This window comes from Cotesia typhae, unplaced genomic scaffold (genome assembly GCF_013202065.1).
Source record: "Cotesia typhae breed Kobodo isofemale line unplaced genomic scaffold, CoteBio_Ctyphae contig_123, whole genome shotgun sequence".
Taxonomy (NCBI): domain Eukaryota; kingdom Metazoa; phylum Arthropoda; class Insecta; order Hymenoptera; family Braconidae; genus Cotesia; species Cotesia typhae.
In genome coordinates, this window is record NW_027423715.1 from 4,227,059 (window position 1) to 4,243,893 (window position 16,835).

A 16,835-nucleotide genomic window follows, 5' to 3' on the forward strand; every position below is an offset into this window, starting at 1 on the left:
AAAATATTTATATATACATATTAAATATTCCAAGCTGCAAGGGAGCAAGATTATAAGAAGACTGCTTTTATCAATTTCATCAATAAAATTATTACACAATTAATTAATTTATTCAATTTTACATATTATTATAGAAAACATAGATAATTTATTTATCAATTGACAAAATAATGCAATTTAAATTGAATATATACTATATGCAATAAAGTCAGAATTGAAATAATAATTAGTAATTCCTAAAAAATCATTTATCCTTGATATAACAAAGTATAAATTTTTATCATCATTTAGAAATTTAGTTTGTTAAATTATTAAAATATTATTATTATTTAGTTAGTCTTATAGAGGAGGCCGTTGGAGCCTCGATATTTTAGAACTACTTGGGTCAATGTTTATTTTAGATTGTAAATTTGAGGGTAATTCACGCCAGACGGCTTCAGGTACACTGTCTGTAAAATAATAAAAAAAAAAAAATAAATAAATTACAATGACTTGGAAGAAGAATAAGATTTTAATAGAAGATATATAATTGATGGTTCGGTTCTCTTACCTTTACACTTGTAAAGCAAGTCTGACCAGATAATCATTTCTTGAGAGAAACAAAATACACCAAGACGTCCACCCTTGAGTACCGAGTTGAATATATTACCAGAGTCGACAATCAAACGAGGTCCTTCAAAAATCCAAAGTCTTATCAATCCAATATTCGGTCTGTGTAATAATTGCCATCTGTAGGGAGTTTTTTCTGTCCAACCAACATTTCTAGGATCCTTCCACAGTAGTTTAACTTGATTATCAGTGTCCCCCGTGTGCCATAAACTGTTTCTCAGTCTTTTACCAGGGCCTGATTCTGAGTCAATAAGTTTTAATTGAATTCCCGGTTCAGCAACTGCTCGGAATGGATTTGCTTTCCAGTAAGTTTGTGTATTTTTTTTCCACATAACTGAGTAAAATCTTTTATTACTTTGATATGAAAAAACAAATCCAACATAGTCGTCATCAATATCGGTATTTATATAGAAAGTTCCCTCAAAGTCAACTCCAGTGAAGCTATCAAATCCTTTTTAACCGATAAAAAATAAAAAAACAAGATAATTCAATTATTATTAAATTTATTAATAACTCTAACTCACCGACAGCTATTCCAGGATCACTATTTTGGGTTTGAACAATTTCAGCTCCTTTGTTATGAATCTGCCAATGAGGATCTATTTGTGCATCTCCTACAGGATCTAAAGCTATTATATCATATTTTGTAAAATCTGTTGTCCACACTTGACTATTATTTGGACAATTGTCATGTGGATTAGCAATAGTATCATTGTCATTATCATTAAAACAGGCATCTCCAAATAGACCTCCTAAATAAAATAAATAAATTAATTAATATTTAAAATATTAAAAAAAAAAAACAAAATAATAATAATAATAATAACAATTACCTCGTGAATTTTGTTGCAACGGATTGTATACAAATACACAGTTATCAATGTCATTAGGTACATTGTCACCGTCAATATCATCATCACACTGGTCACCAATCCCATCATTATCCGAATCAGTTTGCTCAGAGTTAGCAATATCTGGACAATTATCAAAATTATCTTGAATACCATCTTTGTCTTTGTCATGCCCGTCATCACAAGCGTCTCCAACTCTATCTCTGTCTTCATCTGCTTGATCTTGATTAGGAATCATTGGACAATTATCACAAGCGTCTCCAACACCGTCCCTGTCAAAATCACGTTGATCCTCATTCTTTTTAATTGGACAATTATCAAATTCATTCAATATTCCTAGATAGGGACAAAAAATTATTAACAATAGGACAAAGATTATTAATAAAAAAATAAAATAAAATATTATTAAATACCATCATTGTCCATATCGTTATCACAAGCATCTCCGATAGTATCACCATCAACGTTCTTTTGATCAATATTTGATATTGTTGGGCAATTATCACAGGCGTCACCTATTCCGTCAACTCCGTCACGATCTGTATCTTCTTGTTTGGGATTATAATTAAGCGGACAATTGTCAGTAGTATCCAACACTCCGTCATTATCAGAATCTTGATCACAAGAATCACCAATCCCGTCATTGTCAGAGTCCTCTTGACCACTATTTGGTACATTAATACAATTATCTGCCGGAATTTTATGATTATCAACGATTAAAGTTTCATCTGGATGTCCATCGCTGTCAGAATCAGTTCCGCACTTTATTCCGTTACCAGCCCACCCTATATGACACTTTAATTATTTTTATATGTATTAAATTATATAAATTTTATTTCAATTATAAAAATCATAATAAAAATAAATTTATCTACCTGACAAATGTATTGATTAACAGCAATGCAAATACAATCAGCATTGTCATCGCAAACAGTTATTCTATCAGGACAAATATTCCGCGTTGAACGACATCCAATTGTTTGATTGCCAAAAAATCCAGCTCTACATGATCCACATCTAAATGATCCCTGTATAATTAAATTATTATTATTATTATCATCATCATCATCATCATCATCATCATCATCTACATAATTAATTATTGTTCATAATAAATAAATAAATAATTGAAATAACCTGAGTGTTGATGCACTCGGAATTGGGTACACAGCCTCCATTACGTCCATCTTCACACTCATTAATATCCTGGCAGATCTGCTTGTTCCTTCTAGCGGACTCGATTCGAACAGCCTCGGTCGCAGTACTGGTGAATCCCGGAGGACACGGTTGACATCTATCATCGGGCAGGAGGCATTTACCGGATGGGAGGGTAAATATCTTCATCATTTACCCATTATACTCTTATACTTATTTTTTCCGTTTTTTTAATTTTTTTAATTTTTTTTTTTTTTTTTTTTTTTTTTTATTTTTATTTATTTATTTATTTATTTTTATTTATTTATTTATTTATTTTTTTTTTTATTTTATTTTATTACATAAACGTCAAAAACTAATATTATTAAAAATTAATGAGGGAAATAAGAGGAACGTGAAAGGAATTTTAAAGACGAATGCAATTGTAAATACCATTAATCGTCTTTTTAGTTTCCTTGGCAATATATCTTCATTATGATACAGTGTATGTAAAAAAAAAAAAAAATTTAAGTACATCAGGGAAAAAAAAAAAAAAAAAAAAAAAAAAAAAAAAAAGAACAACAGGATCTAAACTAATTTTGATTGAGAAAATGACGAAAGAAGCAAGAAAGAGGACTAATAATTTTTAATTATTAATTTAAAAACATGATAAAAAAAAAAAAAATTCTAAAATTGATTAAGTATAGATATGCTGTAAATTAATTACGGATTCTAATGGAATTAAATTAAAAAGAAGAAAAAGAAGAAAAAAGAAGAAAAAAAAAAATATTTAACGGTGAGTGAATTAATTTGGTAAATCCCAGTCAGTAGGCTCGCACCTGTATCCTGGGGTGATGTTGATACACTCAGTTCCTGGGGGGCATGCTTCCATATCGAGATCACACTCGTCAATGTCCTGGCAGTTTGTCCCGTTACCGGTGTAGCCTTGGGGACATTCGCCACACTTGTAGTAAGGATACTCGTGAATCGAATGACATTGCACTCCGGAATGGCAAGGATTAGACTGGCATCCTCGAATTTTATGACAGCTCTCTCCAGATCCAGTGTATCCAGGAGGACATGAATGACACCTATAGACAAACGTTTGTTTATTTATTTATATTATTTAAAATTTTTAATTTGAAATAAATAAAAAAGACTAACCTGTATCCATTTCTTGTATCTTGACAGCGAACCTCTGGGAAACAAGGATTGTCTTGACATGTTTTTATTTTTTGACACCTTCGACCATCTCCGGTAAATCCTGGAGGACATCCAGTACATTCAGGACCTCTTTCCGTATCTCGACAGTAACTTGCTGAGTAGCATGGACTTTGGTATCTACATGATGGTCGTGGTGGGGGTGGAGGTGTCGTAACTATTTAAATAATTAAAAATACATCATAATAAAATTTTCTATATTATTGAAGAAGAAGAAGAAGAAGAAGAAGAAGAAGAAGAAGAAAAAAAAAAAACACTTACCTGGACGACAAGCTGCACATTCTTCAATTAATTTTCTTATGTACCGAGTTTCATGAGTCTAGAATTGAATTTTTAAAATTAAATTAAATAAATTAAATAAATACAATGAATATTGAATAATTGATTACATTTTTTTCAACTTCACTCCAAATTTTTTTTGTAACTTCTATCAGTTCATTCAAAGTTTTTATCAGAGTTCCTTCTCCAATGCAATCTGAATAAATAATTTATAATATAATATTAGTTAAACTTAAAAAATAATTAATCTTACTTAAATCGTCGATGGTATGGATCCCGATATCTCCCCGTCGACGAACACGTGAAACGGTAGTACTGTGATTCGCTTGGTGCTCAATATCTTCAATGTCTTTAAGATTTGTACGGCAGCCTTCTCTTTCCCACAACTCGGAAATTTCTGAACTTTTGTATATTTTTATACGATACTTTCTATCTTTATACTAAGGGAAAAAATAATAATAATAATAATTAAGTATAACGTCATCATAGATGATGTTGATGTGCGTAAATTTAAACACAAATATGGTATCAATATATTTAATAGAGCCTTATTTAGTAAAACACGTTCCTTGTATTTAATGCAGTTATAAATAATAAAATATACCTACAAGTTTTACTTAAAGAGTTTACTCTAATGAATTAAAGTTAACGTGGGTGAACTACAATAAAATTCCTTATTTTATTTATTAATAATTTATCCAATGATAATAATAATAATAATAATAATAATAATAATTAAGTAAGTAATAAAAATAAAATACCACTCGAAACACAGAAACTGTTTGTTCATCAGCAGCTTCTCTCGGTGTTTTTCTCAATGGAATGGCGCCTTGATTGTTACAATTAACATACACGTCAACCCGAGAGTTTGGTTTATTTTGATTAACCAAAAATATTATATTTTTAATGGGATGCGTTATATTCAAGCTGCCGACTTGAAATTCTTGACTTGCTTTTTTGCTTTCTTCCACAGTTTCCAGAAATACTAAGAAAAAAAAAAAAAAACATATTTATATAAAGATTCCCAATTAATTTTATTTATAATAAATAATTAAACTGCTTACTTGTATTGGTACGTCGATCAAGCATAAAAATAAATTTAGTTTTCGGATCTGAATATTTGGCAGCAAAAAGTGTCTCTGTACCGAGTTCATTTTTCCTAAATTTCAAGTGTTTTACAGTGATTGCAAATTCATTGTCGTTGACTGCATCTTCGAGTATATCACTGAGAACTTAATAATTTTTAATAAATTAAACCTCAAGTCTCTGATGTAATAATAATAATAATAATAATAATAATAATAATAATTATTATTATTATTAAATCAGTAACGCTGACTATGGTAATTAGAACAATTATAAAAAAAAAAACGTGGGCTTAGGTTTAACATTTTTTAATACCTACTCTATGAGTATATCTATAGTAAATGATGATAATTGCGCCATTTTTCTGCAAAGAGAAACTTTTTCCTTAAAAGTTGAGACGAAAAGTTATTAAAAAAAAGTGATGTTGCATTTACTACTGGGGGGTGGGGGAGGAGGGGGGGTAAAAATTTTTATAATAAATAATAAAATAAAAAATTTGGAGTTTTAGAATATATTTTTTGCAAATAGAATCTTTGCAGTGATGATAAAGAGAGTTGAGTGACCTTGCGATACCAGAGAATGATACCACCAGCAAGTTGCCTTAGTTGACTTTTATTGGGTGGGTTTACCTTTACAAACTACCGGGTTTCTTGCCCACGTTCTTAGCGACTGGTTTTAAAGACATAGTATAACGTTTGTCAATTGATTCTATGTCGTAATAGTAGATATAAAAGGGTCGTCTATGACACTAGGACTACATATTTTAACTTAACAATAACAATCGATTTAATCTATTGAATTTCTCGATAGTCTACTTAGTATTAAATTACATAAATATTTATCCTGATAAACCCCCTTTAAAGTGTTCTAATTTTTCCTAAAATCATGTCGGGGTTATCGGGGTCAAGCTTTACGACATCTTATATTTAGATATTATTATTTTATCTATTTAATTGGAGTATTTGAATAAAAAAATTAAAAAAATAATTAATTAATATTTTTTGTTTTTTGTTTTTTGTTTTTTTAAATACCTTGATCGTATAAAATAGCGGTTGATAGTTTGAAAATTCCAAACAAAATGAATACAATCGTTTTAAACCCCGCCATTTAGAATTTAAATAGTCGTCTTCATGTGATGTAATTGCACTTTATAATTCAAATAAAATATAGATAATATTTATAATTACAAGTTTTGAGAATATTAGTATCACCAGCGATCAACGTCAATACTGAACCGGGGAAACTTTGCCGGCGAGTTTTATACAGCGCCCACGGACTCTTAACTTTTAAAAGCGCATAGGGAGAGAGTAATAGAGTAAGTACTGAGACTAATGCATTTTATAACTACACCCGTATCAATTCAAACAACAACAATAATATACTTTTATATTTTTTCATTAAAACTGTCTAAATAAATTTTTATTAATTTTATTAATTATATTTTTAGACATCCAGCCACCAAATGTCAGTATTATGTTACTTTACAAGTACCATACAAAGAGTATAGTCGAGTAACCGATGTATTTATATATATATATATATATATATTTATTTATTTATTTAGTCAAACTTTACCGAGTTTAAAAATGAGTAGGAAGTAGTTCTTCCTACGATATGTAACTGTCTATTATAAATAATCATAGTTAGTTTTTTTTTTTTTAATTTTTTTAAATCCAGCTGTTAAAAAATGAGTTAAAATTTTTTTTTTTTTTTCAAATGACGAAATAAAATGAAAGTTCCCAAGACTTGTAAGAAAAATCATCTTATTCTAAAATCAGAGATCGGTGATGACGATTAAAAAAAAAAAAAAAAACATTAATGAAAATTTCAATAAATTTTATTCATTTATGTATGAACAGTTGACAATATCTAAATTAATATCATTGTTAGGAATTATTTCAAGTGGTATACAAGATGATTGCGTTAAATGTGAAAGATTTTGATGCCACGATACACGACAAATAATTTGAGATGTTTTTTGGTTTTTTTTGTCTACTGTTAGAATCCTCCGAGTTGTTGTTGTTGTTGTTGTTGTTGTTGTTGTTGTTATTACCTATAAATAAATTTAATTAACAATTATTTTATTTAAAAAAAAAAAAAAAAATTTAATAAATACTGTGCGTAATAAATAAAATAAATATTAAATATAAATAATCTTTAATAAATAATAAATAAAATAAAATGAAATAATAAATATTTATTTGTTGTCAATGAGCTTGATTGACAAATTAAATGGTGTAATTCGTGTCTCTAGAGTAGGAGCTCGTACTGTTCTCTGGATTAAAAAAATAATAAATAATAAACAATATAATATGTTCATTAAAAAGTAGATAATTTATTTAAAAATAAAATTATTTAACGCACTTGAGTATTCCGACGAATATTAAATGCTCCATAAACAATGGGATTCATACATGAATTGGTACAGGCAAAAAGAAAAAGTCCTTTTTGAATTTTTGGATCTAGTTCACGAAAGCTTTCTCTGTCAATCCAGTACCTAAATTTTATTTATTTATTTAATTATTTTATTTATATAAATAAATAATTTATTAAAATAATTACCATATACTTATTATGTAATAAGGGGTCCAGCAGATGAAGAATACGGCGACGATAATAATTGTCATTTTTAATGTTCGTATTTTAGCACGTCCCAAAAATCCAATTGATGATCGACGTATTTTATCTGAAAAAAATATTAATTTTTTAATATAAAAAGTAATAAAAACAATTATTAAAAATTACCTTTAGAATTTTCTCTTGTTTTGCTGTAAATTTCAATCAAAATGCTGGAGTATGTGTAAATTATTACTACCAAAGGTAAGCAGTACATCATAACCATTGAAAAAACAGAGTATCCAACTTCTTCAGTTACATTTGGAGTTAAAAAATGATAAGTAATACATTGCTCATACCAGATGAATTTTGGATGCCGTTGAACGTGAAACACAATCATCTGCAATTTAAAGAAAATTTATATTTATATTTATATATCAATTTAAAACTTTATTTGAATAAATAAATAAATAAATAAATAAATAAATAAATAACCTGAGGCGCTGAACACAAAACAGCACCAATCCAAGCTCCTATTAACATTATTCTTTCTCTTCTATCAATATTTATTAATTGCATTGGTTTCATAACTGCATAATACCTTTAATAATAATTTAATTTACCATTTGTAAATACATATATTGTTATTATTATTATTATTATTATTATTATTATTATTATTATTATTATTATTATTATTATTATTATATATTTACCTGTCAATACTTATACAAATAAGTATGAATGAAGACAAATAAAGACCAAAAACACGAAAAAAGGCCATAATACGACACATTAAATCTCCTGCACGCCAAGAAACTGTCGCCGCCCATCCAATTTCGAGGGGCATCATCAACAAAGTTACCTTTAATTTTAAATCTTGATCTCGTTATAATTTAAATTAATATCATCAATATAATAAATAATTGTGAAAAATGATTTACCAATAAATCAGCGATGGCCAAATGCATTAACATTGTGTTGATTCGTGACTGATGAGTTTTACGTCTTTCAAAAATTAGGACTAGAACAGTGGTGTTTCCAGCAATTGATATCACCATCAAGACACTGTAAGTTATGATACTCAGTAGATGTCCTTCATTAAATTGCATGTCAATAGGCAATTCTGATTCTGAAATCGGTGGGATCAATTTCGTTTCATTCACGTGCTCTGCCATTTTTCTTCTTCTTCTTCCCTATATCAACTCATTTCAAACTTTTTGAAATAAATAAATAAATAAATTTACGAATATATATATATATATATATATATATATATATATATATATATATATATATATATATATATATATATATATATAGGATATATTATAGGGGGATGATAATCATAATCACAAGTGGAATTCATAAACTTTACTGCATAAAGCCAAGATCTGATCAATTATAAATATTTACCACACTAACTGGGAGTTTGTTTATTGTAAAAAATCCGGAAATATCAATCGAATTAAAGAGTACTTTGATAATTAAACTAGCATATTCTTACTAAATATTTCACCTTGACTTTCAAATTCAAAACTATATTTATATTATTACAATTGTCAAATTGTCAAATATTAAAAACAAAATATCATTTTTATTTTTTAATTTCATCTAAACTTGAATTTTGTACTGTCAGGATTACGGTACCTGTGACGATTATTTGCGCGGTAACACTGAAGTTACTTGGAGCTTCCTGAATCATCTTCTGGAATTCCGAGTGATATATTTGCGCCCGCGCATTTCATGCATTTTTATAATAACACCAACATCTAATTATTATGTTTAAAAAAAATTATTACAATTAATTTTTCTGAAATATTTATTTTTTAATATTTTAATGCATTGAATATTTATTGTCCTACATTTTATAACAAAAGAATTGATAAACAAGTGAAATGTAATGATGGTATTTGTATTATATTAAAAGTTTAAGTGCTCTCTACAATGTCTCAATAATTCTACAACTCAACGGGTGTCCAATATAATCCACTGTATCCAAGGTAACTATTGCAATTATTTTATTTTTTATTTCTATTATTGTTAAAAAAAAAAAAAAAATGAATAAATAAAAACAATTAAATATTATATCCAAGTCATCCAATTGACGGCGTCCTAATGATCATCATTTATAGATTATTATTATTCATTATTAACACAACTGTCAAATTATATCAAACATCTCTAGTCTATTTGTATTAAACAGTTGAGATTGTTGTCTATAAATACTTTTATACCTATAATAAATATATATATATATATATATATATATATATATATATATATATATATATATATATATATATATAAAAAAATTGATTCTCAACAAAATAAAGTAATGTCATTCATTTATTTTCTGTCAATAAACGACGCATATAATTCAAGGTGAAAGTCTACTACTACTACTACTACTACTACTACTACTACTACTACTACTACTACTACTAGTGTCTATTTGTTAAAACTTAAACTCTGCTTTCATATTTTATTCTTATTCATTTATTAACTCCTACAAACCTTTCACTCTTAAAAGTATAAATATAAATAAAAAAAAATACGTACCTCAATCCATAAATCAATGATTACTTTTTCACGTCTTACCGGTTACTGTAACAGCATCTTCAATTAATATCTGATTAGAATTAGACGTAACTAACATAACGCCGACACAACTTTTCAAGGGTTCAATTAAACGTCCGCGAACTCTTAGATCTGACACTACAGATCAAATGTCAAACAATCACTGATAGCTCTGAGAAATATACTACATCTTTTAATATTCTACTGGATATATATATATATATATATATATATATATATATATTTATCCAGATATATATATCTTCAATACATCAAATCATTAATAACAATTTAGTTTTATACTAACGATTAATAATTTTTATCATCATTAATATTTTTGATAAAAAAAGAAATTAAATATTAAATTTATTAATTTTTAATTTTATAGAGTAAAGAACAAAAAGAATAACTGGCGGATTATGATAAAAGTAAATAATAAATATTATTTCGTTTATAAAGCTTATGACTAAGAAAATAATCTATGACATTGATTTTTATTTTTATTAAAAAAAAATAAAATAAAATAAAAATAAAAACAATCTCTCAAACGTTTGTTATTATTAATATTAGTCAAATGTTTATTTATATTTAGACTTTGATCGTTAATCTCATACCTGCTACTTATCAATATCCAATTTTTTATTTGTTTTTATTTTAATATTGAAAGTTGATTTTAATTGCAAATTTTTAAAATCAAGAAACCAATTAATCTTGTAATAAATTTTACATAACGTCGATTGACACCATATTATATTATTAAGTCAACGTAATAGTAATATTATTATTTTATGAATTTCACCATTGTCACGATCTGAATTTAAAACTAAATCAAAAGATACTCTTTTAATAATTATTTACTCCCCTATAGATGTAATAAAAAGAGAATGTAAGTCTAAGTATATAAAGAAGAATACATTTCCAGATACTGTCATGATAGTTTTAATAAAAGACACGCTGTTGACATTTCGTATTTTTAAATTGTTATACTAAATAAATTTACCATGTCAATTTTACATGTAAGTATTTAACAATTATAAAAATTAAATTATACGTTGATTATTATTATTATTTTAGATATTAACATTTGTTGGATGGCTTTTTACCAATATTGAATTTAGTTTTACTCAGAGGTAATTAATAATTATAAAATATAATAATTTTGATAATATTAATTATTATTAACTATCTATTTAATTTTAGATACAATTGGCCGTATAACGAACAGTCAGTTTATAAATCATTAAAACCTGGATCATTGACAACAATACCTAAATATCTACTAAAATCATCTGAGAAAAAACCTAAAGTCGATTACATGGTAATACTAATATTTAATTAAAAATTAATAATAATACTAAATAATTTATTATTTTAAGGATTATCCAATCTACTCATTTAATTACGGCGTAATTGACGGTTATACGGGTGACTCAAAGTCAGCTTGGGAAGAAAGAAATGGTGATACTGTACGTGGTGAGTACTCGGTAGTCGAAGCCGATGGATCTATTCGTACAGTAACTTATACAGCAGACGATAAAAATGGATTTAATGCTGTGGTTACCAAAAGCTTACCACCAAATTTCCACAGACCTAATTAATGAAACTAATTAATTGCTTCAGTAAAAAAAACAAAAAAAAAAAAAATTATTATTAATTTAATAGTTAACTATTAGTTGTAAATATCAGAATTTATTTCAATACAAAAAATGTTATAACTTATTTTAAATCACGGTTTAAAATAATTATTTTATCATGTTTAAAAAAGTAATACTTGGTAAATTTGATGAATCTTTAAATTTGTACGTATGTCGTAAATTTTACGTAACCATTAATGAATTAATTAATTAAGTAAAAGATGAATGATGATTATTATTATTATTATTAATATTAAAATGATATTTAATAAATTATCTATTTCGAGATCTTTTATTATTATTTTTCTTAGCGCTGTTGGATGATCTATTTTTACTAGCTTCTTTGCTATTGGTATGTCCATCTTTAGCGGGTGTGGAAATATGTTCTAGACTACCATTTGACAATGGACCATTTGTAAATGTAACATTGGGATCGTTGTTACTCAATGTACCGTTGTTTTGTAAATATCCAGATTGTATGGACGTGTGATTCTTTCCACTTGAGTCTTTGCTATTACCCGATGTTACCACACTAGAATTGTTATAGTTGCAGTTGTCTTCACTACCGCTGTTTCCAAGCTGTGATTCTGACTCACTGTATCGTTCAACTAAAATAAGGGTACCCTCTAATTAAACCGTACTAAACAATAATACCGTTCAATAATTATTTACATATATATATATATATATATATATATATATATATATATATATATATATATATATATATATATATATATATATATATATATATATTAGGGTGGGTCAAAAAAATCGAATAATTTATTTTTGACTTTATACTCTGAAAAATAGGTTCGTAGACACCTAAAAAGAATTCTCTCCAAGTATAAGCTCTTAATTATAACGGGAAGGTCCTCCGCTTTGCGGGTTTCTATTTTTTTCGAATAATCAGATAAAAAAATTTATATCTCGCTTCCAACTGCTTGGAAAAATATTCCGTGGCATAGATTTTGTGAGAAATTGAATGCTTTACAAAAAAGGTCTCTTATGACTTTTTCAAAAACTCAACCGATTAAAAGATATTCATAGTTGAAGTTTGGCTATTTTAAGGAAAATATTCGTTTTTATTATGAATTTTATAAGTCGATGAAAAAAAATTATTTCGGATTGCGGAACTCATGATTTTGTAGGAAATTTACTGCTCTACAAAAATGGTCTCTTATGATTTTTTGATTAAGTGAAGCCGTTACGAGATATTCATCGTCAAACATTAACGAATATCAATATTTCCAGTTTTTGATCAATAATTCGTTAAATTTTAATTTAAACTATGAGTTTCAGGAAAATTTACATAAATTTGAGTTTCGATCGATAAAGAAATGTTATAAACAATTTTTTTAATATTGTTTTCAGTCTTGAGCTTGTTTGATTGCATTAAAACAAGAAATTAGAGCATTTTTTTCGACATATAGCCAATGATTAGTTTAATTTGAAGTGAATGACATATTTCTTTGTCAAATTTAATATGAAAAGTATTGAATCAAGTGAGAAACAACCAGTATTTAACTTTTTTATAGATAAATTTTTTATTGAATTATCAATTGCAATATAATTGTCTATATTTTTAACATAACAGTACGCTATTACTATAAATAATTTCTTTTATTACAATTTGGGAATGTTTTTGATGTTCTTTGACAACTTGCAGTAAGTACTGGAATTGTTCTTCATTTTTTGTCAAGCATTGATTATATTCACTGACTAATGCAACAGCTCGCTCTGCTGAATCATTGACAACTTTTAGTTGTTGAAAGTATTCTTTATTTTCGAGATAACTCTCATTAGTAGGCCATAATTCAACATCGACATCAAGAAAGTCATACGGTAGATTTAAGATTTTGAAAAGATTTAATGACTTTTTAGACACAAAGTCACTCAGAGTTCTCTGCGCCAATGAATTCAAATCTTTTTAGCAATTACAAATCTTTTAGCTTTAGAATCTGTACCTTCACGAGTATTAACAGCTTCAACAATACTTTTTTACTTCTAATGGAACGCCATCGTCAAACAGTGATAAAATGGCAAGTTCATCACTCAAATACCATAAGTGCGAAATCATTTTTTCACACGTAGCTGAAGAAATCAAAGGATTGATATGTTTGTACTCCAATAAATTTTTCATAAACTGCAAGTCATGATAAGCAGCAGTTGTTGCAGAAGTTGATGAAAACCAAGCTTTTAAATACAATGTGACTATAAAAATACAGAAATGACGAAGACCATGCAATTCTTTCTGAGAGAGTTTGAATTCATCTCTGAATAGATACATTTTCAAACTATAAATGGCCTTAGCCATCCATCTAGCATGATGAACAGCACCAGGACGTTTGAAAGAAATCTTTTCTTGAGGCATTTCTCCAAGGAAAATCAATGATAATTCCAATAATTCTTTATCTAACTTATTATAACATTTCTTTATCGATCGAAACTCAAATTTATGTAAATTTTCCTGAAACTCATAGTTTAAATTAAAATTTATCGAATTATTGATCAAAAACTGGAAATATTGATATTCGTTAATGTTTGACGATGAATATCTCGTAACGGCTTCACTTAATCAAAAAATCATAAGAGACCATTTTTGTAGAGCAGTAAATTTCCTACAAAATCATGAGTTCCGCAATCCGAAATAATTTTTTTCATCGACTTATAAAATTCATAATAAAAACGAATATTTTCCTTAAAATAGCCAAACTTCAACTATGAATATCTTTTAATCGGTTGAGTTTTTGAAAAAGTCATAAGAGACCTTTTTGTAAAGCATTCAATTTCTCACAAAATCTATGCCACGGAATATTTTTCCAAGCAGTTGGAAGCGAGATATAAATTTTTTTATCTGATTATTCGAAAAAAATAGAAACCCGCAAAGCGGAGGACCTTCCCGTTATAATTAAGAGCTTATACTTGGAGAGAATTCTTTTTAGGTGTCTACGAACCTATTTTTCAGAGTATAAAATCAAAAATATATTATTCGATTTTTTTGACCCCCCTAATATATATATATATATATATATATATATATATTTTTTTTTTTTTCCACAATAATTCTGTTTAGATCATTCAATCATTCACTCATTTAACATTATGTGCATTAAAATTAAAATAATAATTATAATATTTTAAAAGTATTGATTTATATAATTTATATACAATAAATGTGATGAAAAGACAGAACTAATGACAGAACTCATAGCCAAAAATATAATTTTAAAAAATATATTTACAATTTAATGAAACGAAAACAAAAAATAATAAATAAATAATTAGCGAACATGCTCAATGATAGACTATGTAGTAATTTTAAAAAATATCTTGATTAATCAAAATTTAAATAACAATTTAACTCAGCAGAAAGAATAAATTTATGAAAAGAAAAAGATGTGCTACTTATGTACAATAATCATGAATATCCATTCAAATCCTTACTTTTTTCTTGTGTATTTTCTACCAAACCACTTACAGCCTGAAATATAAATAAATAAACAATCAAATTATAAACATTTTTTTTTTTTTTTTTTTTTTTTAATAACAATTAATGTATAAATAAATAAATGAACTTACAGCCATGGACGTTATTGATGATTTAGAAAATAATCTTTCAGCTTCTTTAAATTTTCTATTTCTTTTGTCAGCTTTACTATTTGTATTTTTATTGCTAGCTAAGTATCTGTCCCATCCTCGTATAATATTCCCATATAATTGTGTATCTTCAAGATAACTACCTTCAAAAGCATATATTTGTCTTTCTAAATTCGCCAGGGTGTCCTGAAATAAATAAATAAATAAAAAAAAAAAAAAAAATAAAATAATCAGCTGTTAAATTTATAAATAAAAAGTCAAATGATCAACCTTAACCTTAAATTCAATCATCATATAAACTCTAAATTTTTAATGTCAAATCATTTAAAATTATTTACAATTAATGGGATCATTATTTGTTTTTTTTTTTTTTTTTTTTTTAACTTCTGAAATAAATATTTAATTAGGGTAATTATTTTAATAAATAAATAGAAATAGGAAACTTACAGCTATTTCAGCTTTTCGCTTAACAAGCTCAGCCAATTCGCCTCTTAAATCTACGGATGACTTAGTCGACATATTTTAAATAGTTGAGTGTACTTATGTAAAACACTTTTGTGTTGAAAAATAAAAGTTAAAAATAGTTATTTATTTCTCAATCAAAATCAAAACAAAGCTGATTTCTGATTTACTAATAGATATGAAATAAAAAGAGCAAATAAAAGAATGAATCTGTTGCCATCTCTATTTCAATTTTCAACCATCAGCTGTTTTCTGTTTTTCAATTCCATCGTTTCACTTATTATATATAAAATTTTCCTTTCCAAGTATTCCTCTCTTTCTAACTAATAAAATTTCAAATTCCTTTTTTATCTCAGTTACAAATACACACATACACTTGACAATCTTTCTCTCAAACTTGAATAAATTTTAAAAGTCAAAAGTTATCATTAAAAAAGAGATAAAAAAAAATAAAAATTTTTTTTAGAGTAGATTAAATGAAATAAATTAATTAAATTTATAAATTTATAAAATAAAGTACCGGATTTATGAAATATTTTTCCAAGTATTACGGAGTTCCGTATTGGCGCTTTATTATCTGGATTATACATATAAGTACAAGAAGTGGATGATAGACTGATAGACTGTATGTACTCACATGGTTGACTGACGATAATCCTTGTAAAAAACGTTCAGGTGTTGAGACTGATTTGCGCCTTTCGTAATTTAGTTTGTGCAATACCAATCCGACAGATAATTTAATAAAATATCTTTAAATCTTTTTCAAGACAATTTCCAAATTGTTTTGTTGAATTAAAAAATCTGCGTGGTCTGGAGGGGGGGA

The 16,835-nt window shown here is 26.8% G+C and overlaps 4 protein-coding genes across 10 annotated transcripts; 1 reads left to right on the plus strand and 3 right to left on the minus strand.

Annotated features, from left to right (window-relative positions):
- Positions 1 to 190: 190 nt before the first annotated feature.
- Tsp (Thrombospondin) lies at positions 191 to 6,404 on the minus strand. Its single transcript, XM_074256504.1, has 15 exons — positions 6,212 to 6,404; positions 5,159 to 5,326; positions 4,856 to 5,079; positions 4,348 to 4,534; positions 4,205 to 4,290; positions 4,077 to 4,134; positions 3,759 to 3,972; positions 3,434 to 3,685; positions 2,598 to 2,754; positions 2,336 to 2,488; positions 1,874 to 2,255; positions 1,443 to 1,796; positions 1,134 to 1,361; positions 551 to 1,060; positions 191 to 449 (listed from the first exon to the last, which is right to left on the minus strand). The coding sequence occupies exons 1-15, from the start codon at positions 6,285 to 6,287 to the stop codon at positions 340 to 342; spliced, it is 3,159 nt and encodes a 1,052-aa protein (XP_074112605.1). The 5' UTR covers positions 6,288 to 6,404; the 3' UTR covers positions 191 to 339.
- A 595-nt stretch (positions 6,405 to 6,999) lies between these two features.
- On the minus strand, positions 7,000 to 10,482 carry LOC141536127 (adipokinetic hormone/corazonin-related peptide receptor variant I-like). 6 transcript variants are annotated; one of them, XM_074256433.1, is made up of 9 exons: positions 10,299 to 10,482; positions 9,153 to 9,508; positions 8,681 to 8,952; positions 8,453 to 8,601; positions 8,232 to 8,337; positions 7,926 to 8,136; positions 7,743 to 7,866; positions 7,545 to 7,677; positions 7,000 to 7,233 (listed from the first exon to the last, which is right to left on the minus strand). In XM_074256433.1, exons 3-9 carry the CDS (start codon positions 8,912 to 8,914, stop codon positions 7,018 to 7,020), a joined length of 1,173 nt encoding a protein of 390 aa, XP_074112534.1. In that variant the 5' UTR covers positions 8,915 to 8,952; positions 9,153 to 9,508; positions 10,299 to 10,482; the 3' UTR covers positions 7,000 to 7,017. The 6 variants fall into 6 exon arrangements, with proteins under 6 accessions (XP_074112534.1, XP_074112553.1, XP_074112525.1 ...); XM_074256452.1 differs by lacking the exon at positions 9,153 to 9,508 and having other exon boundaries at positions 8,681 to 8,932; XM_074256424.1 differs by lacking the exon at positions 9,153 to 9,508.
- A 737-nt stretch (positions 10,483 to 11,219) lies between these two features.
- Positions 11,220 to 11,928, plus strand: LOC141536161 (cuticle protein 19). The gene is made up of 4 exons (XM_074256495.1): positions 11,220 to 11,332; positions 11,391 to 11,446; positions 11,517 to 11,634; positions 11,693 to 11,928. The coding sequence occupies exons 1-4, from the start codon at positions 11,318 to 11,320 to the stop codon at positions 11,912 to 11,914; spliced, it is 411 nt and encodes a 136-aa protein (XP_074112596.1). The 5' UTR covers positions 11,220 to 11,317; the 3' UTR covers positions 11,915 to 11,928.
- Positions 11,929 to 12,051: 123 nt separating this feature from the next.
- On the minus strand, positions 12,052 to 16,274 carry Eaf6 (chromatin modification-related protein EAF6/MEAF6). 2 transcript variants are annotated; one of them, XM_074256480.1, is made up of 4 exons: positions 15,821 to 15,919; positions 15,533 to 15,736; positions 15,398 to 15,434; positions 12,052 to 12,558 (listed from the first exon to the last, which is right to left on the minus strand). In XM_074256480.1, the coding sequence occupies exons 1-4, from the start codon at positions 15,842 to 15,844 to the stop codon at positions 12,224 to 12,226; spliced, it is 600 nt and encodes a 199-aa protein (XP_074112581.1). In that variant the 5' UTR covers positions 15,845 to 15,919; the 3' UTR covers positions 12,052 to 12,223. The 2 variants fall into 2 exon arrangements, with proteins under 2 accessions (XP_074112581.1, XP_074112571.1); XM_074256470.1 differs by lacking the exon at positions 15,821 to 15,919 and adding an exon at positions 15,998 to 16,274 and having other exon boundaries at positions 12,083 to 12,558.
- Positions 16,275 to 16,835: the final 561 nt, after the last annotated feature.

Excerpts from the sequence above, each read along its gene's own strand:
- Eaf6 (XM_074256470.1), bottom strand. The coding sequence starts at position 16,069 with ATGTCGACTAAGTCATCCGTAGATTTAAGAGGCGAATTGGCTGAGCTT. Across the intron at positions 15,435-15,532 it reads CATCAATAACGTCCATGGCT|GCTGTAAGTGGTTTGGTAGA; the intron begins GTAAGTTCATTT and ends TTTATATTTCAG. Across the intron at positions 12,559-15,397 it reads AGAAAATACACAAGAAAAAA|TTGAACGATACAGTGAGTCA; the intron begins GTAAGGATTTGA and ends CCCTTATTTTAG.
- LOC141536161 (XM_074256495.1), top strand. Across the intron at positions 11,447-11,516 it reads GAATTTAGTTTTACTCAGAG|ATACAATTGGCCGTATAACG; the intron begins GTAATTAATAAT and ends ATTTAATTTTAG. Across the intron at positions 11,635-11,692 it reads AACCTAAAGTCGATTACATG|GATTATCCAATCTACTCATT; the intron begins GTAATACTAATA and ends TATTATTTTAAG.
- LOC141536127 (XM_074256452.1), bottom strand. The coding sequence starts at position 8,914 with ATGGCAGAGCACGTGAATGAAACGAAATTGATCCCACCGATTTCAGAA. Across the intron at positions 8,338-8,452 it reads ATTTGTATAAGTATTGACAG|GTATTATGCAGTTATGAAAC; the intron begins GTAAATATATAA and ends TTATTATTAAAG. Across the intron at positions 7,234-7,544 it reads ATATTCGTCGGAATACTCAA|GTAATAACAACAACAACAAC; the intron begins GTGCGTTAAATA and ends ATTTATTTATAG.
- Tsp (XM_074256504.1), bottom strand. The coding sequence starts at position 6,287 with ATGGCGGGGTTTAAAACGATTGTATTCATTTTGTTTGGAATTTTCAAA. Across the intron at positions 3,686-3,758 it reads GATACAAGAAATGGATACAG|GTGTCATTCATGTCCTCCTG; the intron begins GTTAGTCTTTTT and ends GTTTGTCTATAG. Across the intron at positions 1,061-1,133 it reads TGATCCTGGAATAGCTGTCG|GATTTGATAGCTTCACTGGA; the intron begins GTGAGTTAGAGT and ends TCGGTTAAAAAG.